The 23,637-nt window shown below is 35.9% G+C and overlaps 1 protein-coding gene across 1 annotated transcript in view; it reads left to right on the forward strand.

The window, feature by feature from the left end:
* MAN2A1 (mannosidase alpha class 2A member 1) overlaps positions 1–23,637 on the forward strand; it is a 106,952-nt gene that overhangs the window by 74,503 nt on the left and 8,812 nt on the right. Inside the window, exons 16-19 of the mRNA XM_056513838.1 lie at positions 5,180–5,294; positions 8,904–9,037; positions 10,093–10,234; positions 13,193–13,326. Coding sequence (XP_056369813.1) covers positions 5,180–5,294; positions 8,904–9,037; positions 10,093–10,234; positions 13,193–13,326 — 525 coding nt within the window. The remainder of the gene's footprint in view (positions 1–5,179; positions 5,295–8,903; positions 9,038–10,092; positions 10,235–13,192; positions 13,327–23,637) is intronic.

The raw sequence follows: 23,637 nt of genomic DNA on the forward strand, positions 1-23,637 counted from the left end.
TGTGTATTGACTAACTGTTTAAGTCCTTGTGTGAATTTGCAATAAGATAGATGACAGGCAGTCTTCCTGATTTTGTGCTAGGTGTTTTGTTGTTCTTCTCTTATCTCCTTTACCCTATTTATTACAGTAAAATTTGCAAAGAATAATTTGTTTTTATGTTGAGTTATTTTCCTTTGGCATGAGTAGAGTTATGTGTTTTCTTTTCCCTTGTTAGTGGATTAATTTTTCATCTGATAAATCTTTTTTTACTTTATTTTCAGTTCTGCAATACTCAGAAATTACTTTTCCTTGGTTTAATCATTTGTCTAGCTGTTGTGCTAAATTACAACAGTGCCAAGTCCAGCACAGCGGCACAGAGTGGGGGCTCCATCCTGCAGGTCTAGAGAGATAGGACAGTCTTCATACCATGCCTTTGTTTTTGCTGCAAAATCAAAACAAAAAGCAAGGCACCAGGGAAAAAGGCAGCATCTTAATTCTTTTAAATTTCAGTGCAGTGTAACTGATTTGGAAGGAAGAGATTTCCATGGGCCTCACAATAAATATAAACAAAACGTCCTGTACATGAAGGCAAAACATGTTTTTTATCTCCTATGAGTTTGTGAATGTCCAACTTGTTTTGAATACCCACAGTATTCAATAAACTTTGAAACAGTTAAATGTCTGTATTTCTTCTGTGTATTGAAGACAGGTCAAAATGTGATGACTTCTTACTAGCCCTGCGTGGTATCAATAGGGAATAGAGCAAAGCAGTTTTTTCCAGAGCATCAGATGCTAAATGTTTGTGGGATCAATGTGAGCAGTTGATTTTTTTTCATTTTACAAGTAATTTTTTCAGTATCAAAGTGATGGTTTTTGGTACACTCAGATGAGGAAACTTTGATTCTCCCTCAGGCATCTGGTTCTGTGATTCTGTGTAGGTACTAATTCCCATAGGTACTTATGTACTAACAGAATATATAAGGAAATAGATTTTTTTTTTTTTTCCCTTGCAGGATCTCTAGTGCTAGAGCTAAAATACATGATATTAGCTCAGTCTAATCTCAAACCCTGCCAAATAAGGGGCAATCTACTATAGAGGAACACCTTTTCCTGTAGGCTTTGTCTTGTTTTTTTTTTTTTTTTTTTTTTTTAAGTTCTACACTTATCTGGGGCATTTAATCTGTGGTTGAAAACTTTCCTCTGGGTACAGTTTTTTTGGCACCCAGATCAACAGTGTGCTGCACTACCAGAAATTTCCTGTCCACACAAAAATGGTTAGGAGTGCTTTACTTGTCTACAAGGGGAAAAGCTTATTGCCCATGCTTCATGCCTTCAGGCTGCAATATGCCATGCCATTTTTATACAAGTCAGTAAATATTTGGTGAAGGTATATCTCCAGTTATTTCCACCTTTTGGCACCTGTTTTTATGTTAAGCACTGTAATATACCCCAGGTATCCACAAGGTATTATTTTGTTCCAAATATTCTCCCTTAAAATTCTTAGCTAGTTTCTCCCCAGGCCTCCTGCCCTCTATCTTTCTAAAGGAAGGTTGTCTTATTTCTCTCAAATAGGAGTACAGAAAGATGATTTCCAGAGCCTTTGACCCATAGTTCTGTTGTCTTGTTTCTGAAAAATACTGCTTTCCAGGCTCAACACAAGCTGCCTCACCAGACTGCTGGATCTTGTACAATGGAATCCATTCCACTGGAGCTGAGGGGAGCAGATATTACAGCAGCTATTTATTTTAACTCTTTAGAAAGTGGAGCCTTCAGATTAACCACTGGATATGAAACCAAACTATTTTTTATTCCAATTCAAGGTGTGAGTACAGATTACCGTGTGCTGGAAAGTCCTATAGTCCATGCTTTTTTACAAAGCAGACTTAATGCTGAATTGAGAAAAGGACTTTGTCAAATCAGTTTTGCAAATATCTATCATTGTTTGCTCTTTCCACATTTCCTTAGACTTTCACATCAAAAGTACCTTTGTATTTTAGATCCAGAACCAGGACCATTTCACAGACCTGTGCATCTCACCAAGGATCTTTACCATGATACTAGAATAATTACATATTCAATGCATAAAGATGTTTTCTTGCTTAAAAGCCTGGTTGATTGAAAAGCTTTTGGTGAAGCAAACCTGGACAATTCTCTCTTTATAAATTCTGAAATCCTGGTATTTCTCCTGGTAACTTTCAACAAATCAAGTTCTAGAAATAGTACTTTTCTAAGCACTAAATATGGATTAGAAGGCTCCCCTGTTCTATCAGTGACATATTTTTACTTTTTTTCTTGCTTGCTCAACAATCAGGGAACATCAGTCATCCTTGAGAACTTGAGTATGCATCATATTGCCATTTTTTCTGTCAGAAACATCTTGTCTGATCCCCAAAATTATGTGGTAGCATCTGTGTTTGTAAGCCACCTTCTTCTTTTGTGCCTTTTCTAGCACTGGGACTGAATTGGAGACTTGCAAATTCAATGAATGTCCTAGCAAAATTACGAATTATTATATTTTAAAAAACTGATTAGTTTCAGGCAGTATCTGCAAAATAACAGTTCCTTTTCCAGCAGCTCATCTTTCTGTTTAGCTCAGAACAGTCTGTGTGGTTACCTTGGCCTTCAGAACAAGAGTTCATTTGGCTACACGTGCAGCCTGGAGGCTCAGGTGTGTGAACTTAATATTTGTGGCAAATCCCAGAATCTGAGAGCTGATATATCAATCTCATTTCAGCTTTCTGTGTATTTTGATACCTGTTGTCAATGCCACACTCACTTTTTGTACTAAAACACTCAATGGAAAAGAGTTCCTCCAAATGTTTGTGGGGTTTTTTGTTTGTTTGTGTGGATTTTTTGTTTTGTGTTGTTTGTTTTGTTTTGTTTTGATTTGGTTGGTTTGTTTTTTGATTTTTTTTTGTTTTTGTTTTTTTTTTTTTTTTTTTTTTTTTTGTTTTGTTTTGTTTTGTTTTTGTTTTTTAATTTTATTTTTTTTTTTTATTTTTTGAAATTCAGGTAATTTTTTTTTTTCTGCTAAGTGCACAGCCTTTTATATTCCTGTGTCACTCAGCCAGCATCTCTCCATTTTGCTGGCTAGCTCCAGCGAAAGCCCAACAAAAAATACTCTTACAAACTACAGAAGACCATAAGATCTGTGTTACTTTGATAATAGAGTACTTTGGCACTCTGCTATCTGAGTGACATTTTTCTAGGTCACAGGCTTGTCCTGAAGACCTCAGGTTTTCTTAGTTTGCTTTCTCAGAGTTCCTTTAGGTGCTGTTTCAGTCTGTCTTTACTAGCTTGAATATCATCATGTTGCTCTACCTTGCAAGGAGGATTTTGAAGGGTTTGATTATTCCACCCTTTGGTCAGCCATCCAGTTCCTCCTCTGTGAGATTTTTAGCTTCTAGAAGCCATGTAGTCATAGATTAAATGAGTTTGTCTTTGCCTATATGTGACAGAAAAGCAAATATCAATCTTTTCTGCCAGAAGGGGAGAATTCAGTCTACAGTTACAGACACTGTCAGTTTTTCATGGAAATAAGGGGTTCTAACCTAAGATCTGGTCTTCAAATTTCTTTTATCTCAGTGTATTAGTTGATCTGTCTTATGTACCCCTGAATACCATACTCCTTCTGTATTTCTCACCTAGAAAATGGATTTTGCATAACAGATAACATTTGTCTGTCTTATTGACAAGAGGAGATCCTATGGAAGTATTCCATCATATTTTCCCGCAGACTATCAAGAAGTCCAAAACAGTGTTAGGAGGTTTTTTTATTGATTAACTGGATAAGATTTTTCAGTAGGAAAATGCCCTCTCTCCCTAAACCAACCAATCTTATCAAAGTGTAAGTAACTGTACTTTTCTTTTCCAAACTCATGTACAAAATATTTCTGTAGTTGGTTACTGCAGAGTTTCCTCTTGTAGCTCTGGCAAAGCTTTTATTAAAGAGTATTCTGAAGCTCTAAGAATAAGTATGTGAGTAGAAAAGGTGGGCTTTTCGACCTTGAAGGTCCATTTCAGTTTTTTCTTTTATACAATATTCTTGAAATCTTTCCTGTAAGTGTACATAGTTAAATGCTCAAAGAATATTGGATATTTACCTGTACTTATTCTTCTCTACTGTGTTTTGTCTGTATGTATGTAAGCTTGATCTCTGCTCTTCCTTAAGATATGTTTGATCTTTGGTGTCTGAAAGACCATGCTCTCTCCTTATGGCCTTTCTATATACAGAAGACTGTCACCCCTTGAGAGCTTTCTGCATAGATCCCTCTGAGTAATGTGTTTTTCAGAGGGATGGGGTTTTTTTTTTTTAAAGAAGTCTTTATTTACAGCTGTTTTCCTATTAAAGTAGTTGCATTATGTTGTATTTTCATTTTTGGCTTGTACACTCTCAACATTAAATTCACTTTTACCTTTGCAGCCATCCAGTTATTTCCATCTGATGCACATAGTTTAGTGTGAGATCAACTGCTTTTTTTTCTTTTTTTTCTTTTTTTTTTTTAAGCCATTGTTTGCCCAGCTAAGACTCTAAATACTGTGATTAAATGGAAAAATAATTTTCTTCTTTTCTTTGGTCTGACTCTGGATATGTAAAATTTGTCCTAGTCTGTGGGAGCCATGAGTAGTAAGCCACTGTCCTTGTTGACATTTCATTATGATTCCCAGCCCTACCCTGCATTCCAGAGAGCTGCACTGACAACTGTAGCTGCTTCTGATGAAAAAAAACTTTCTCTTCTACTTTAAAAAGATATGCAAACTGGTCCACGTGGCAGAGTAGGGGAGGTTTCTGTGTATAGTGTGTGCCACTGACAGAGATAGTTAAAGCTCCTGCCCCAAATGTTGAAATGACAGTATTTAATTATGGTTAGCAGTTATAATTTTGCTAGCAAAAAATCTCAATCCAGATGCAGTATTCAGTGCATTCATATGCTTGTCTGTGGACCTTGTATCCATTAACCCTCATAAAATACTTGTGAGATATGTAATGAGATAATCCAATTTTAGCTAAAGAAACTGTAAGACTTTGAAGAGAAGTTGCTGAATTTCCAGTTAGGAGTAATTTTTTAATCTTCAGTTTTTAGATCTAAAAAAGTTTAAAAATACTATTTTTGTATTTATTAAATGTTTGAATTTATTGACACTACATTTATGCAAAACTTAAAAATACTGACTCTGACTTTCTCTGTTCTTTTTATAGCCTTATATTTTTACAGACCCACCTACCATAAGGGTTGCTCATGGAAAGATTTTTTCGGAAGTTGTTTGTTTTTTTCATCATGTGACACATACCGTGAGGTTGTATAAAGTCCAGGGTAAGAGTTGTCACATTCTGTCTCTCTCAGCAGTTGCTTTGCATCACTATGGTTCTTGGATCCTGCCTGCCTTTTTAATGTTTAAATGCACTTCTGCACTAGAGCTCATGGGACTGAAGCTGTATTGACTACAGTGCACTGTGATTCCTCTGAGTGTCATGCCAGTCACTAAGCTGGTGTGCTTAAACTCAACAGATTTGTTGAAGATACCTCTCCAGACTTTACTGACTCATCTAAATGCTGTAACTACTTGTATATTTTGAAAATGAGAAAAAAAAAAAATCCCAGAAATACCTTGGAGATAATGTAAAAACATAGTTTCTTTCTCAGTTTCATATTTTCTGATGGAAGAACAATATACATCAATGACCTTAATAGAGAAGTCTAGTTTACTTCAGGCTTTAGTTATTTATGACCTCCCTGTGTATGTCCTTTATATGTTTGGGAGAGCTCATGAGAGAATTGTTTGTGTCTGTTGAGAGGCACTAGGACCAAACATCAACTTTTTGACTCTTAGAACATAACATCATAACAGTTTTCCTTTGTTTTCTTCAGTAAGGCTTTCAGTTGCTTGTTTCTTTACTGTTCAGCTACTGATTTCCAGTGAAATTCTAGGTAAATTCTAGTAATTTTGGAAACACTCTACCCTTCCAAACTTGACTAAATTGGCCGCTGAAAAATGTAAAAGAAGGAGGAAATCATGGTGCAATTTCATACAATTATTTTCGTATGGAAACTTGAGTTAACATGTTTAAGTGTGTCTTTCTGTTATTCATTATTTGTATTTACTGGAATTATTCTGAAATAAGGGATCACTGATAAATGTTTTCAGTTGAAGGAACTTTCATGTTTTTTATTACCAACTGTATCGTAGTAGTCAAAATTGTCTTCACGGTTTTTTAAAATCCTATTTATCTTATTGAATTACTTTTCCTAAACAACTTATTAAAAAAAAAAAAAAAAGAAAAAAAAGAAATTATAATTACTTTGAAAGTTTTTCTTCTTCTTTTCCTTCTTTTTTTTTTAGGTTTCAAAAATGGTATTGACATCATCTGTTTGATTTTTGTTTTTTTGTTCATTTATTTGGGGTTTTTGGTTCTAGTTCTGGTGTATTTCAATCTAGAACTAAAATTGATTCAGATGCTTCATTTTTGTGATATGTGTACATTGAAGTTTGAAGTTGCTGGAGTTTACACATATGACAAAAGCTGATCAGAATTCTCTTGTTAGCTGATACAGTAATTGTGGATCAAACATTAACTCACACTCCTTAGGAACACAAGCCAAGAGTTTGCATAGTAATTCCTTGCTGAAGATCCTAAGGAAACACAATATATATTCAAGATTATGGTTTCCTTCATGGTTATAGTTATTCAGGGACAAATATTTAAAGTCATCTTAAATTAAAAAAGATAGCTTGAGGTCAAGAGGAACCAGGTTGCTAAGAATGTGGAAATAAAGTTTTGTTCCTGTGTGACTTTTAGTAAATTAATTAGAATTCTCAGCAAAGAGGGAACTTATATAGGAGGATATTTATTGTAGTGAAGGGGAGGGAAAAGCTTTTTTTTTTTTTTTTTTTTTTTTTTTGTTTTTTTTGGTTTTTTTGAATTTTTTTTTTTTTGGGTGAGGTTGTTATATTAATGTGGATTATTCTGTAGTATTCTTTTTTCTTTAATTTGCTGCTAAATGCCTGCTAGAACTATTTTACTTCCCTTTCACCATTCACAGAAAATGAGTTGTCCGTGAAAATCACTTGCTTGCCAATTCCTAATTGTCAGTGTACTGTCTACTTTTTTCCTTTGGTTTTTCTGACAATTTTAAAATTCATTGCAATGTTTAAATACTTACATAATTACATATGTAATGTGTATGTGGGTAAGTCCTGTACCATGCTTCTGGCTTTCACACAGAAAAATGATGCAAGATTTTTTTTATATATTGTCTGTTTGCTTTTTGATGTGTTTTAATTTAAATTTCTTTTTCAAAGTTTAAAATTTGATAGCTTTGCATCATTGTTTTGATGAGATCTATATGTTTGGCTTTGTAAAGGGAGTTATTTATATAACATTACTTCAATTAAAATATGATATTTTGAAGTCTTACTACGTATGTAAAATAACAAAACATTTGGAAAAAAATCAAGATGTATATGTGTATAAATGCAGCTTGATTTCAAATAAGGACTTGATCTCCTGTTGTAATCTACCTGCTTGCCACGGGGTAGCAGGACTGATTGTGTGATTGATCCAACTGTTGGATAATACTCAAGACTCCTACATCTTCAGCAATTTTGGGAAGAAATAGCTTTTACCACTTTTGATTTTAAAATTCTGTTGATTTTGGGCGGAAAATACTCTGGGTTGACAACTCGGATCAGTAATTGACCACTGAATGATTTTTAACCTCTGCTGCTGTTTACATATGGTTTTGATACTATTTTGTTAATCTTTTTATCAGAAGCTTGGAATATTTTATTTTCTTCATAGTTGTATGTTTGTAGTATCTCAAATTATACAGCACCAAAATGATGACAGTCTAAACTAAAACATTATATTCTTCTTCAATGTACTAATGCTTTTAAATATTTGGAAAAAATGCTTGGAATATTTGGAAAATCTATTGCTGGAAGCATTAGAAGTGGAGCGTATAAATCCACATTTTCCAGACTGGGTTTGGGAAAACAGAAGTAAATAGCTGAACCAAGTGCTTCTAATTTAGCACTGAAGTTTAATAGCCACTGGTAAATGTTAACATTTTAACAGTTGCTGTATTTCTGCAGGTGGCATTCAGATTTTAAAACAGATGAGGAAACAAATACATATCTCTGTTCTGCTTGGTGCAGTTCTTTTTGCAATCATTAGTCCCATTAGACTACAGAAAGGGTAGAAATGGTGATGCTAAGTGATGGTATGATTCCACTCCAGACTGTGACTTGAACTGTTTGAAAAGGTCAAGTTATTATTAAAGGTATTTAATTTTCAGTACAAGGCACTGTAGAAAAAGAAAAAAATCTCACTTAACAACTTGTCTGAATTTTCAGACACCTAATCCTTCTTTTAATGAAAATGAACCTTTTCCTGGCAACAAAGTTTTGTGTCCTGATTGTGATTGGTTCAGTTCAAATTTCTTAATTCACTGTCCTAAGGAAGATTCTCGCTCCTTTGATTAAAGGAGCTGAAGGAGCTGCTCAGTTTCCTGCTCAGCTGATCAGTTCTATCAAGGAGCTGTTAGCTTAATTTTTGTCTGGGAATGATGATGTCTCCTTTAGAGTGAAGGGGAGAAGTGACTGACCAGGTTCTTATTCTAGCATATTTATTTAAGCATAGCACTTAACAGTTGTGTGTTGTTTCCTATTGATTTACTGGAACCCACTTTGATTCTTACCATGTATTACTCCTGTTCCCCTTCAGTGCTCTCTTTCAGCTTATCTGTTCAATTTGTACCAAATTAGAAATATTGCTCTATCTTCTATTACATAACTGAACTGTCTTCCAATATCTGGTTAGATGTAACAGAAAACAAAAACTAGATCTGTGTCCTGGGAGCACAGTCATTCTCATACATGTGTCAATCACTTTTAGAGGTTTTAAATGCATCTTTTTCATGTAGGTTTGGAAGGTCAGTCTCTTGAAGTTTCCAACATTGTGGACATTAGAGGAGAATACAATCGTGAACTTGCAATGAGAATTTCATCTGACATAAACAGTCAAAATAGATTCTATACTGATCTTAATGGATATCAGGTAATTACTGTCTTTTGATAGTAAAATCAAAGGGTGGCAGGTTTTAACTGTCTAAATGCAAAGAGCTTGTATTAAACAAGCTCTCATGTTAAACTGCTCTAATTATTTAAAAGGAGAAATGCTTTTTAAAAATGTACTTATTGTAAAATTTGATGCAGACCAGACTACGAAGTACTTCCTTTATATTCTTTTTAAGACAAGAATTGTAATACAGCAGGTTATGACAAGTTACCATGTTGTTGCTTTTATATGTGCATGCCTTCTTTCCCACTGGTTTGTTAATTTTATTAAAACCCATTGGATAACACAGTGATAAGTATTCATAAGGGCCAGACCTAATGAATAGCTGCTTGCTGCTGGGTTGGAAATAAATTATGTATTTTTGGATGTATTATGCCTTTTAAACATCTAGGGAAAGGGCTATTGTATTAATTTGAACTGTGCAGCACACACAAAATAGAGAAAAATTGGTTTTCCTTACCTTCCTTTCCTGCTAAAAATAGTTTTGCAAATACAGGGAGACTATGACTCCTGAGTAAAAGACTACTGGTTTTTCAGTTACTAGTACTACTGCATTTTGCTGGAGACGGTGAATATTTAAATGTGAAAATTATTTTAAAACTACTGCTCATTTGTCATTTACCATTCAAGAATTTCAACAGCACTTCAATAAGTGCCCATTATAAACCAACAATTTCTTTTTTGCTACCTTAAATCTATTCACTGCTTGCTCTCTAGAGGAGAAGCATTTTCCTCTCATTTTATAACAGTGATTATTCCTTTTTGTATGTTCTCTTTTTGTAGGTTCCCTTGATGAATCTTTCACTTTTTTTTTTTTTTTCTTCATATTCTTTGATCTAAAAGTACATTGAAGTTACCATTTCCAAAGTGGTAATTTTAGCCATCAATCTCCAAAAAGTTAAATAATACAGTTGAGTGAATGCTTTCGTGACAGTTGTTCTTCCAAAGCACATGGGAGAAATGTCTGAAAATGTCTTTGAAATTTAATTGCATAAAAAGAATGTATGTTTTTGAGCTTTGTGTTCATATTGCAGATCCAGCCTAGAGTGACGCTGAGTAAGTTGCCTCTTCAAGCAAATATCTATCCTATGACTACCATGGCTTATATCCAAGATGCTGGAGTTCGTTTGACACTTCATTCAGCTCAGTCTCTAGGTGTTGCAAGCTTGAAAAATGGTAAATATAAGATGATAGATATGAGGAAGGGCTCTCCTACATGATATTCTGAAACAGTTCATTTAGAGGTTACCATACTTATCTACTAGCATTTAAAGAGAGGAAATGAGTTTCTCCAAGTTTTTCTGACAAGTTTTAGAATATGTCCATAATAGAGGAGGAAGATGTTGGTCCCACATGAAATCCTGTCATCTGCAATCAAAGTTCTCTCTCAAGGTAGAGGCAGAGGAAAAAGATTGTGGAAAAGGCAGAAGGAGCAATTAATTTCCAGAACCAGCTACTTTTCATCCAAAAAGTCTGGTGAAACTCAGGAATGAAATAGCTAACTAAATAGTTTGTTTTTTGTACTGCCCTGGTGAGGAGGACTTAAGAAAGATGCTGATCATGTCTTTTGTTCTTTTTGTTTGCTTAAGTGTAGACAATATTAGTCTTCAAGTATAGACAGCATAGCCTAACTTCCCTGCCAAGGAAAAACAGCAGCAGCTCTTTTGAATATTAGTGTTAGTGAAATAAAGGATAAATATGACCCTGGATAAAAGTGAACATGCTTCTGAAGCAAAATGATATTATTGATAATTTGTATTGATAATACAAATTTAATGGAGTACTTTGACAGAGCTGATGAAGATGTTGACAAGAACAATCAATTCATATTAAGAATTCCAAAAGAGACACAGTCTTGCTCCTTGGTTCAGAAAAGGGTATGATGAATGGCCTGGAGGACTGGAAACAAAGGACTGTTATTCAGTCTATCAGAATGGTGGAGGCATTCAAATAAAGCTAGAGGTAGTGGGCAAAATAATCTATAGACTTTGTAACTTAGGATGTATAATTCCTTGCTGTAATATACATTGCCAGTTTAAATGTGTATGGTTTTAAACAATAATTGAATGAATACTCTGAAGAGAAAGAAAACTGCACCAAAATGTACTTCCCAGTTTCTTTTAAGAAAAATGTCATAAATACTCTGTTCTGACAAAAGGTGAATATCATGCTGGATTGGTGGCAGTATTAGCAAACCTAACTCACTTTAGGGCAAAGAATTAACACTGACCTATAGGGTGATGCTTTAATAAAACCACAGTGGAAAATACCAGCCTTTTGTTCCAAGTCTACCCAATACAAGACCCAAATCAAGTTTTTTCATGCCTCCCCTTGCTGGAAACCCAACTCCTATTAGCCTGATCTTGTGAATGACCCTGACACCACTGATGTTATTATGCACTCTTTAAATGGGTATTGAAGACTAAATTAGTCTGCAGTGGGTCTGTTACCTGGTAATTGTGTCTGTATTTGTCCTTTAACTATCTCAGTCTCTGCATCACAAAACAGTGCACCATCTACATGCACAGACACTCCCACTCTCTGCCATCAAATTAGGGAAGTTAAGGCTAGCACCATTTGACATTTTGCAGTTAAGCATCAGGAAGAAACTGACCTTCTGTGAGCACTTTTTTCAGTTTTGTCAGAGGCCATTATGGGCTTTTCACCTACTCCAGTTAAATAAAGGAGCAACCGATGTATCCCATACCTGACATGACATTGATTTCTTGACTCTTTCACTGTTTGACAAACCGTATTGTGTTATTCAAGATACACCAACATCAAATATTTACTCTGTGCCCACTAAGAAAAAAAGGAGAATGAATTAATCTAATTTGTTATCATTAAGTAATATTTCATTAAATTACTAAATTGGATACCTTGTCCTGAAGGCACTTTGGATTCCTCGAAAAAGAACAGAAATTAAGCTGAAGGTCCAGTGGTTGTTGAATATTGTGTGCTTAATGCCATTTTTTCTGAAGGCCTTTCAGGAGGGATCATGGAAGAAAATTTAAAAATCATGCAATTTAGGCAAGCAACACTCAGTAGCTGTGTGCCTGTGTCTGAGACACAAGCATACAGACACAAGGTTTGTCTCAAGGCATAACTCACCATCTGAAAGTTACATGAACAGCACCTTAGTTCAAAATAGCAGGTTTTTTCTTAATAATTGTCTGCTGATTTCTGTTCTGGATAAACAAAATTTGTTTGTACTTGAGGGAAGGGAAGAGCAAGTATTTGAGAAAATCGAGTAAGTGTCTGTAGAACACTGAAGAATAAAAAAGACTGCCTTAGTAAGCAGCCTTTTCTAGAAGCTTAAATTGTGAACTTCTTTTTCAGGATACATGCACTTCAGTCTTCCAGTTTTATTTAGGAAGCAAGTACCTTTGCTTGAAGATTCAGTGTGCAAAAACATAACAGCCTCAATTGCGTGCCCCAATCTAGCTTTCATTCTGGAGATAGACACTTGTAAAAAATGTGAACTTCATTGTCAAGGCTACATATAAATTAACATCATGCTTAAAGAGCTTTTTGGAGAGGCTGTGCTGCAGTTCAGTATAAAATCAGAATTTCATGCGCAGTGCTTATCCTGTGCAAAGTTCTTTCCTACTCCCACAAATGATGTTATCCATAGAAGTGATCATGAGTATTTATGTTGGTACCTATTTTTCTTTCTGGCTTCAAATGTGAAACAAAAGAATGGAGTACAAGGTGAAGATAGTTCCTCTACAGAATGTCTCTCATTACAGCTGCAGCTACTTGGGGGTGATACTTAACTTGGATGTTTGATTGCCTAGTATCCTTGCTGCAAATAGTAGTTAATGGTAATAATTTTTTATATGAAAATATTTTATAAACTCTGAAAGTAAAAATTGCTGGGCATTCTGCAGAAAAGCTTGTAAAAAATTTTTTTTAAGTGTTATACATACAGTCACAGTCCATTGGTATTAACTATTTTCATAATCAGTCCTAACAATACTGATCAGCCCTAACACTTCAAGAATAATATTGTGATTCTTAAAAAAAAAAAAAAAAAAAAAAAAAAAAAAGTTAAATTCTAGAGCAGGTTATTTATGTTGAATAGAACCCTTATATATCCTTGATACTGGTATAATCTTTGTGTTGCTCTTTCAGGTCAGCTGGAAGTGATCATGGATCGTCGGCTTATGCAGGATGACAACCGTGGCCTTGGACAAGGTGTTCAAGACAACAAGATTACAGCTAATGTCTTCCGACTGCTGTTGGAGAGAAGGCATGGAACAGATGTGGTAGGATTCACTGTCTGAATTTTTTGTGCCAATTAAGATGTAAATATTAATTGCTGTTGCTGCAGCAGAGAACTCAGTAAAGAAATTATTCCATGAGCTGTAGAACTAAGGAAATGTAGCTTCCAAAGGAGTTTTGTCATCCTGCTTGCATATTCTGCTTGTAAAGACGTCATCTCTCACTATTCCTCACATAGATCCTGCAGTATCTACTTCCTCACTCACACTTCAACATATAAGTGGGGTACCATTGTGGAAGTCTCTTTTTTCTTTTAAATTATTTTTTTACTGAACAATCTTTTAAAAGCTGCTAATTAATGTGAGCTGTGCTTGTTACAATGTTAACTGAGTCTAAGCAAAGGTTGGCAAATTATTTCAGTTGAATGGATAGAAAAAGAAAACCTTTTATAAATATAATTTTCTTAGGAAATAAGATTCAGGTGGAAACATTTAGATACCAGACATAAAAACCTTTTCAGTTTATTATGATTCTAGGAAAGTTGAGACCATTTTGTTATAAGTGGTTTTTTTTTTTTTTTATTTGCACATATCTCAGTTTGCCCTTTTGTATCTAAGTCTTTTGAATAGCCTCAGTTTTCTTTTAGTTCTTTGTATTTTCCCTTTGTGTTTTTTTTTCTTTGATCATTTTTGAGACAGACAAAATCATAAGTACATCTTTGTACTGAGGCAGTAGAATCATGATGACAGGGCTGGGTATATTTTAAGACCATTCCATAGCTAAAGATGAGAGGTTGTATACCAAGCTCCTAATGAATATGCAGATAAATTGGAATTAATTCTGGTTTATAATGGATATCATTAACCACTGTGAGAGGATGGTAATATCAAGCTTAAAGCTAATTTTCACCATTTAATGATTGACAGTAGGGGTATTTTTTCAGGTTGTAAATGTCATTATGATTTTCTAGTTCCTCGTCATGTATAATGCAGGCTGCATATTAACTGCATTTATCAGTGTGATGTGCAGCTACCCAAGCTAACTTGAGGTCAGCAGCAGTCTGACTGTGACAGCAACATGCATTGCACAGGTTAATCCATCCTCGCAAGAGGAAACCTGCAGAGAGATCTATACTGCCACCCAAAAATTTCTTAGTACCCAGGGTAATTTGTGTTGTATTAAATTAGGATGTGGACTTGGTAAGTAAGAATTATTGGACATGGAAATCTGTGTTTACATTAGAAAAGAATTTGAAACAATAGAAGCAGATCACATCAGTTAGTGCCATAATGCTTGCAGTGACGTTGTGTGCAGTCTTGGTACTTCCTGTAGAACCATAAAATAGCTCACTAAAAGGTACCTCTGGAACTTTTCCAGTCCAGTCCTGCTCAATGCAGTCTATTTTTGTGTCAGAATAGACATAAAATGTTAGTCATCCATTCAGACCATAATCAAGGTGTGATGGGTAAGTTCATATTTGGTGCCATACTTCCAGGGGAGCTCCTTGGTTACTTCCTTCTAAAAGGAAACTGGTCCACACACACTGAGATTGCTCTGCAAAGTAACACAGTGTCCCCTTAAGTGGGACTGGCCACAAGTTCAATTTCAGAACAGCTGCTGCTTCAGACCAAAACACTCCGTTGGAAAACATTTTGAAGTTACCTCAGCTGGAATAAAGGCAGCCTAAACAGCTCTTGGATTTTCTAGTTAGTGAATCTAATGTGTGTCTTTACATGTGTGTTGCCAGCTTGTTTGTTATTCAAGTCAGGTGTCATCTCAGCAGAACAGTGTAATACCCTTTGTTCATTAAAATCATCTTTCCTACAGATTTGAAAGATTCTGTGCAAGTTATTGAGAATCTTTTAAAGGAGAAGGGGCAACCAAAATTTTCTGAGATGTTTGGAAATCTGTGTTCCAGCATCTTTCTTTCCCTATAACTCTTCATGATGGGCTTATAATGGTTTTAAATGGCTGCAGAGGACTTTGAGGGCAATTGGTTCTTATACACTCTTGAAGGGACTTCAAAGAAAGTGGAATCAGAACTGTGGGGGAGTGGGCGATCTAAGAAGTGTTGTCTCAGCTGATCCAATGTACACAAGCCCCAGGAGCCAAGCAAGATGTTTTAAGGAAGCATTCTCTTTCTGGTATTCAATCTGGAATTCCCCTTTCATGTATTTAGAATGTTCTAGAATTTTGTTTTTCAAAATGTATCTGAACATTCATAACATTTTCTGATTCATGTTACTGTTTCAGTGTTAAATTCTCTTTTGGTTTCACTAGGTGTGCAATCATACCTTTTTTTTAGCCCAGTTACTCAGAAGGTAGTTGTTGTAATAGCTTAAAAATAACCATGTCAGAAAAAATTACTATGAAATTATATGCAGTTTCTGTTTGTAATTGGCTACAGTGTGACTCATACACTGACCCTGATTTTGTTGTCAAGCCCTATTTTATTATTGGGTTCAGGAGCCACTGGAGGAGAAAGTTTTGACCATTTGACATCTTTGCTATTACAAGCTCTTCCTAATGGATGTTCCAAAACATTTCATTCTATCTTCTCTCAAAAACAATTCTGAAGAACAGGCTGCTTTCTGTTCTTTGTGAAACTTCCTGTAAAAGGAGACTATGTGAAGTATAACACATGCAGTTCTTTAAAATTAGTTTAAAAAACTGTGCAACACTGGTGAAGTTACTGTGGACAGTTTTTGTTATCACAGTGCCTTCCAACAGTTTATTTTCATTTATATCTCTAATATACTTTTTTCCTTTCCAAACTCCACCCTGAACGGTAAATTTTAATGTCAGCATCAAACCACATGAATATCCTGAAGTGTAAGACTCACATGTCCGGTGGGTCTATAGAGTGAAATTCTTAATAATTCTTAATAATTGTTGATATACTCAGTCTGTACTCTAATAGGTTCTTAATCCTAACACTAACCCTAACACTGGGTTTTGGCTCTTGAATTCTAACTCAACTTATTTATAAACTCAACTGATTTATAAATTCTCAGATAATGTCTCTGCAAAAGACTTCAGGTTGATATGTTTTGCTGGAGATTTTTTGGTTTTGTATTTGTGGGGAGGGAAGAGGTGTTTGTGTTCATATTTTCTTTTTGTTGTTGGATTTTTTTTCCCCTAAGATGGATACTAAAGGTTTATTCACAATGACAGTATTGTTTGTTAAGTGAGCTGTGTTTGTAGTAAGAGCTGGGCAAATCTCATTTCACTTTATATTATACTCACCTCATTTATTGATAACTGTGTTCCTTAGGCTTCAAATATTTTTTATATAATTTCTACATACATCTTTTTCTTCTACTAGATGCAACTAATCCTTCTTATGTGTCCATTTTCTCCTTGCAAGCATTTTTCAGCTTGAATATCTCTTTGAATCACCTTCTAACTCTTTCTTTCTTCAGATTTTTAACCAAGAACTAAATTAATGTCATTTTTAAATAGAATGGATTAATATTTAGCTGAGAAGGAAACTGAATACAGTTTATTAATACTTGTCAAAACAGTAAATATTTCTATTTGAAAATACAGACTACTTTATATTTGTTATAAGTTTGGGGAAAATAAGCATTAATACCCTTTTATTTTCTGAACCCCAGATTTCTGATCACTGTTTTCTACCATCATTGAGAACAGGATAAGCTCTTGCCAATCTTCTGGGAAAATCTGGTATCAGGCCCCTTCCACAAGCCTCACTTGGGGCATTTATTTAGGTATTAAGTCCCTCCTCGTGTGCCATTAGTAAATAATATAAATACTAAGAAGAATTAGAAGAGAAGAAATAAAATTGGCAGGAAAGACTATAACTGAAGTATAAAGTAGTTTTATTGCCAAGGAAACATGTCATGCTGTGTATCTGCTTTTCTGATCACTTTCATCCAGCTATATTGATGTCTGTGTATTTATCCTTAATATTTGTGGTGATGTGCTTATGATCATGGTGACTAGATACTTTCTTTTCCAACTGCACTCTTCCACAGACCAGTGATCAGATGTTCTCCAAATGATTTCTTTATAGAACATGATTTCTCTTATGGCATCTTATTGAACATTAACTGCAGTAAATGCAGTCACCAAAGGAACAGTCATAGGTGGAGCAATGGAGCATTTGGTACTGCTGAGACCATGAAAGGGAGAAAATTAGATTGTTCCTGGTATGAAACCCAACAAGATGGATCAGCAGAAATTGCCTTAGACTAAGAAAAATATGGATTTTAATTTTTTTTTTTTTTAAACAAGAGGCTAGCTATGGATGTTTAGTAGAATTGGCACAGGAGGGGAAAGAGAAGGATTGAGGAGTAAGAAGTGGGAAAAGTAGGGGTAAAAGGGACATAAAGATCTCTGATGAAGTCCAGTGCTTAATCACCACAGCCCATTCTGGATTATTATCTCTGATTTCTGCTCAAGTATCCAAACTGACCTTTTCCAAGGCCAGCTTCAGGTAAGACTAGGAAACAAGCAGAATAAGAAGTGTGTGTGATGTGTGTGATAGCACTGGGGAGAGATACAGTATTGGGCTGTGGAACCACTACCACTGGCTTCCAGCTGCTGGCAAGACCTGTGCTTTCTGTGTGTGCCTGCAGACAGCAAACTGCAAGCTGACAGGTCACTGGCCAGCTCCTGGAAGAAAGTGGAGTCTGACCTGGTAAATCATTAGGAAGCTAAGGTCCAGACCTGGATATCAGAAGGGCTTAAAGTCCACGCTGAGGTGTCAATGGTCGCTGAGGGTTCCTGTGAATCAAGAACATCAAGGTCTTGAACTCCAGACCTGGCCAACTGGGGGCACAGTCAGGTTTGGATTGTCTGTTCTATTCTGTTGCCCAAGTGCTCTGCTAATCTAAGTTCTGTCTCTGCTCACATGGATGGATAGCCATGTGTTTCCATACATGCCTAACGATTAATGCTCTGCTTTTCTCCTGCATGGTCTTGGAGGAGCGGAACCACAGCAGGCTCCTATCAGCCTGGAATGAGAGGAGTCACCTCTTTTTGGAGACTACCAAATTTGGCTCTAGCAGAATGGGAAAAATTCCTCCTGTGGATGCAGATTTCCCTGGATTTGGTTACCTGCAACAGTCCCAGATTTGCCATCTGCATTTTTAGTACCAACTAAGCATCAGTACAGAAAATATGTGGTGATTTTAGAGTCACTGAGCCAGCATCCAGTCTTGTGGATATTTTGTGGTGCCTCAGAACTTTTATTTCTTCTAATAATCTTCTAATAATCTTCTTCTATAATCAGCCTCCAGGAACCCTTTTCAGCTCTTGTGGCAGACATGCATTTCCAATACATTTCCATTAACAATGACCAAGTGAGTTGATAGAAAATTTTCCATTCCCTGAGGTAAAGAGATGAAATCAGATTTACTCCGCTCTCATGAATCTCCTTTTGCTGGTCACTTCAATAGCTATCAAAAGACCCAAAGCACTCCAGACCATGGCTCTCAATTAAAGGACTTGAAACCTATTGCAACAAAACAAAACCAAAGAAACCTGCTTTGATGTGCAAAAATGTAACATAACTGATGTATTTTTAAGTGTAAACAAAAATGTATACAAACAATTCTAATCCTTATATTTATCTGTATTTTTGCCCCCCAGCATTTCAGGAAATAATAATGAATTTTCTGAATAAAATTTCAGAAAATAATCTGGCATCAGTGTCCTTGTATATAGTCTTTTCAAGATTCCAAAATATCTGTGTCTTCAGTACTCATATTTGTGACTATTATTTCTGGTTGCAACTTACCCAGGCTTTCCTAAAAGTCTAGTTGGCCTAAGCTTGCATTTTTTACAGAGATTATCTGAAGATTTGTCTGCTGAAGATTTTTGTGCAGCTTTGAGGTCTTAGATGTTCTGAATCCCACTGCACAGAGATCTTCCTGTCACCTTATTTGGTTTCCACACAAAATTCCCTCTGCAAAAACCAGCCATTTTCAAAGCTTCTTAAAGTCTTGGTCACTGTTTTCTTTGACAGATGCACTCTTGGACACTGAAAAGGAATTTTTCAACTCAGAAGAGTTAATCCAATTTATATCAGTCATTAATTGCTAGTCATTGTATTAGGGGTGTAAGACCTGTTGTTTGTCTTCTTTCCTTCTGAAGTTGTTACAGGCATGCAAAAATCTAGTTCCAGGTATTAACCTCAGAGGAAAGGGAATGAAACATCCATCTCTGAAGGATTTTCAGAACCTGTCAGACTTTGATTATTCTTTTTGTATTACAGTGTGCAATTTTGAATAAATTTAAGGCAAGAACATCTGACTTTCACTTGGTGAGATAATAGCCAGGCAGTCTTGCATGCAAAGCCTGTAACTAAGTTGAAGCCATTTACTACTTGATGCTAATTTAATGAACTAGACTAGTGTCAGTCTGAAACAAAACCTGAATTTCTCTTCTAACTTGTGAGCCTTAGGGCAGTGTGTGTATAGAAAACTGTGCAATTTTCACTCTCTGCTTAGAAGCTCTGACTTCCACAAGTGGTGAGCCAATGTAGTTAACATTCCAAGGTGTTTGCATTTGGTGAAAAATGTATGTCATTTTAAAGCTTAGATATCTGCCCTTACCTGTCACTTATTTTTGTCACGTGTTGTACACTTGTTGTTCACGTCATCATGTTGTTGTCTGCTGTCTCACCTATGAGCAGCCAAAAACAGTATTATAAAATCAGTTTCTCATGTAGAAACAGCATGGCATCAAACGCATTGATGGATTGTCAGTCTTTGATTCGTACAGAAAGAAACAATTTTTTACCCCCCTGTATTTTTCTTTCGAATTCTTTGACTCACATTCTCAATTGCTGTCAGTCCTAATTTGTGGTTAAGATATTTGAAAATATTGCCTCTATATGCTTTGGCAATAAAGATGCTCTGAAAAGTGTTTTTGCTCCACAGTTTAGATTTTTCAGTCCAGAAGCATTCTCCTTTGAGGAGTGCTGCCTGCTGGTTTTCTGAATCTGTCAGAGAGAAAGTTGATAAAAATTGTTTCCTGACACAACATGAAAGAGAATGAGAAACGTTTTCTTTCTAGCAATGATCCAAGCAGTTTGGTATCAGACTATTTTAGTTTGCATGCCTTGATGAGGCAGGCCAAGAATTCTACGTGTTTCCAGATTTGTCTGATTGTTCTTACACAATGAGTCAGCATCCACATTTCAGCATGTCCGATTAGGTAGTGTGGATGCCAGTGGGGATTTACTGCTATAATTAAGGTTTTTCTGGTGACTTGTCATTGCAGAGAAGAGTCTAGAGGAGGAGAAAATAGTCAAGATAATGTGGTTCGATAAACTGTCTGCCTCAGTTTCCTTTCCTTAGTTTTACATCGGAAATTTTAGATTACTTGTCTGTGTTTAAAAGTTCATCGGTTCTCCATTAGCTAAATTAGTGTCCAATTATCAACTCCTTCGGCTTTACTTTCTTCTCTACAGAGTTTTCCATTGCTTTCTTCTATTCAATTACTAAATGATTTCTGAAGAGTCTAATTAGCATTTTTCACCTCAAATTAAAGACCTTAGTTACTTAATTTAAGCTCTTACCAGAAAACCCTCTGAGTCTTGGAGGCAGAGTGGCTTTTTACACAGGCAGCAGGCAGCACAGGAAACGGAGTGGCAGAGGTAATTGCATTGTTGGGGGACAGCAGAACAGCAAGGCACCACAGCCACGAGCTGTTTCCCTGAAAAGGTGATGCAGGGAAGCAGAACCACAGGGAACAAAACGCAAGGGATGGGAGGAGGGTCAAGCTGACCCTCTGAGTGAGCCCTTGATCCCTCCAAGAAACCCAGAGCAAAATTGTCCCAGTTACCTGCTTTTATGTGGTAAATAAAAGCTTGATTTTCCAGACATTTTTTTCCCAGGCTTACGGGCATTTTCCCCACTGGCAGTCCCAATTGTGGAGACTTTCTCTGCCCTGATCAGCTGTAAGGCAAAGCCTCTCTGTGGACAGGACTGCCAGCATGAGTACAGCCCCTACAGGAATCCTTCACCTCATGTATAACATATGTTGAGGCATAAATGAAAATCAGATTGGTCCTCCTCACCCATCCCTGGAAGTGTTCAAGGCCAGGTTGGATGAGACCCTGGGAAACCTGATGTGGTAGGTGGCATCCCTCCCTGTGGCAGAGGGGTTGGAACAAGTAGACTTTAAGTTCCTTTCCAACCCAAGCCTTTCAATTATTTCTATGATTAACAATAAAATAGCTCATTACTGATATAAAGGCATTTTTTATAGATTAGGCTATTCTTAAAACTTGTTGCAAATTGTGACCTAATATTTTATTGCATTATGATTTGGGTCTCCTCAAAACTGAAAACTTAGAATTATTCACCTTTTGATGACAAGAGAAGATCTTAAATGAGGATCCATTTATGTCTATTGCACAGTCATTGAAGGGGTTGTGTTTCAACACAGTTTCCAATTGGATAATTGTATATGGATGTACTGTGAGATGGTTAAAAAGGCAGTATTTGCTTTGATTTGAGCTCATTAAAGCCAGCAAATCATCATCTGGCATTCATCAGATTCTTGCCAGTACTTAAAGTTTGTAAGGCAGCCAGAGGAGCTCCATTCACACTTTGAGTGATAAATGCTGCCATGGAAATTGAGGAAATAATGCTGCTTTTGAGAGAGCAATACTTTAATTAGATGGAAAGTGTGGGAATACATCTTCTGATGCAGCATCAGCAGAATATTGCTGAAAATCATCCACATGGTGAAGGGGTGCATAGAGTAATTATTCTCACCATTACATTTTTTCTGTGTGCAAACCCTTCTCATCTCTCTTTCCAGACAGTCCTGTTTAAATTCTGGATCACTAGACTTGAGGGGAAAGTCATACTCCAACCCTTGCATGGTTGTGATGTACCTAGGGCAGAATGTGACTTGAAGAGTACCTTCTCAGTCTTCACCATGTTTGCAAGACCCTCTTTTCCTTGGTCTCCTGGCAGCTTTTGACACTTTCTGTATGCTCCATTCCCACTGCTGGTACACAGATTCAGTGAATGACTGCACTATTTCTGCTGGTGCATCCAGAACTGACTGTAGTTCCAGATGCAGGAATACAAGATTCAACACAAAATCTCCACTTAAGTCTTAGTTCCAAGGTGGATAGTGTATAAGGACACTTGCCTGTGATATCACATTTAGACACAGTGGGATCAAAAATGAGCCAAGTTAAATCAGTTCTGGATCTAGCATTTGCCAGTCCTTCAAGGCTCTTCATTGCTTATCTGCAATATTTTATTTTAAATATTATGAGAGGATGAATAGATTATTTTTCTGATTAATGCATGATTTGTAAGATATTTTAGAAGACCTCATTCTAAGTTCTCAGATGCAAGCAATCAACTTATGTTACATGGGGGAAAAAAAAGTGAAAGATGAGAAAATAAATGGTGATTAAATGTTTTCATTGACTTTAGCACTTCTATGGCAACAGAGTGAACAGTGTTCCTTTAGGGGTGAAAAAATTAAAGATGAACTCTTCTTTGGAAGAACATGGATCTATACATTTTCCCTTCATATAGAGCATGTATTCAGGCACTTGAAAGGAAAACTTTTATATTAAACTGTACTAGAACAAGCTTGCTCATACTGTAACTAGAATGGAAGAAAATCATAGCAATGAAGTCTACTAGAGATACTGAACATTTCAAGGTAATGAAAAAAAAAATCAAGGCTAAATTGAGGAATTAGGAGGCTCAATACCGATTAAACATCCTGTAAAATGGCAGATGGAGTTCAACTGTTATCATTTGGGGGTCATAATAGACTCTTAAAAAGACTAAGTCTCAAAGCTTAGTAGATACCAAAGAGGCAGATTGTTACTTATTACTAAGGAAAGCACCAAGAATAAACCAGAAATTACCATCTTGCATTGATTCAGACCTGGAATATTTTCAATTTCTTCAGTGTCAGCTGTATTTTGTGCTACTGCAGAGATGTAAATAAGTATGAATGCATGCATACACAGCCCAAGACAGAAATTACTGTTATGGTTGTCAGTTATAAGCTGAAAAATAATCTTCCCCTTTGCTTTAAGTGTCTCACATTTGTTTTTTATTTCCATGTTTCCAGCCTATCATAAAATGCAAACGTATCAGTGCTTCAGATACTATATTTTCAGTAAACTTTCTGCAAAATTTTTGCTAAATATCACTAACAAGCAGGTATTTATCTGATTAAGTATGCTAGGGAAAAATAAGAGCAAAAGAAGTTTTCACTTCCATTTCTACTCTTATCTTCACTGACATTCTAAAACAGAAATTGACTTTTTAAATTTCTTTTGTTTTATTTTCTTGGCTTCTCTGGAGCTTTATCTGGTTGTTGTGAATATATAAGATTTG

The sequence above is a fragment of the Oenanthe melanoleuca genome, chromosome Z (assembly GCF_029582105.1).
Source record: "Oenanthe melanoleuca isolate GR-GAL-2019-014 chromosome Z, OMel1.0, whole genome shotgun sequence".
Lineage (NCBI taxonomy): Eukaryota > Metazoa > Chordata > Aves > Passeriformes > Muscicapidae > Oenanthe > Oenanthe melanoleuca.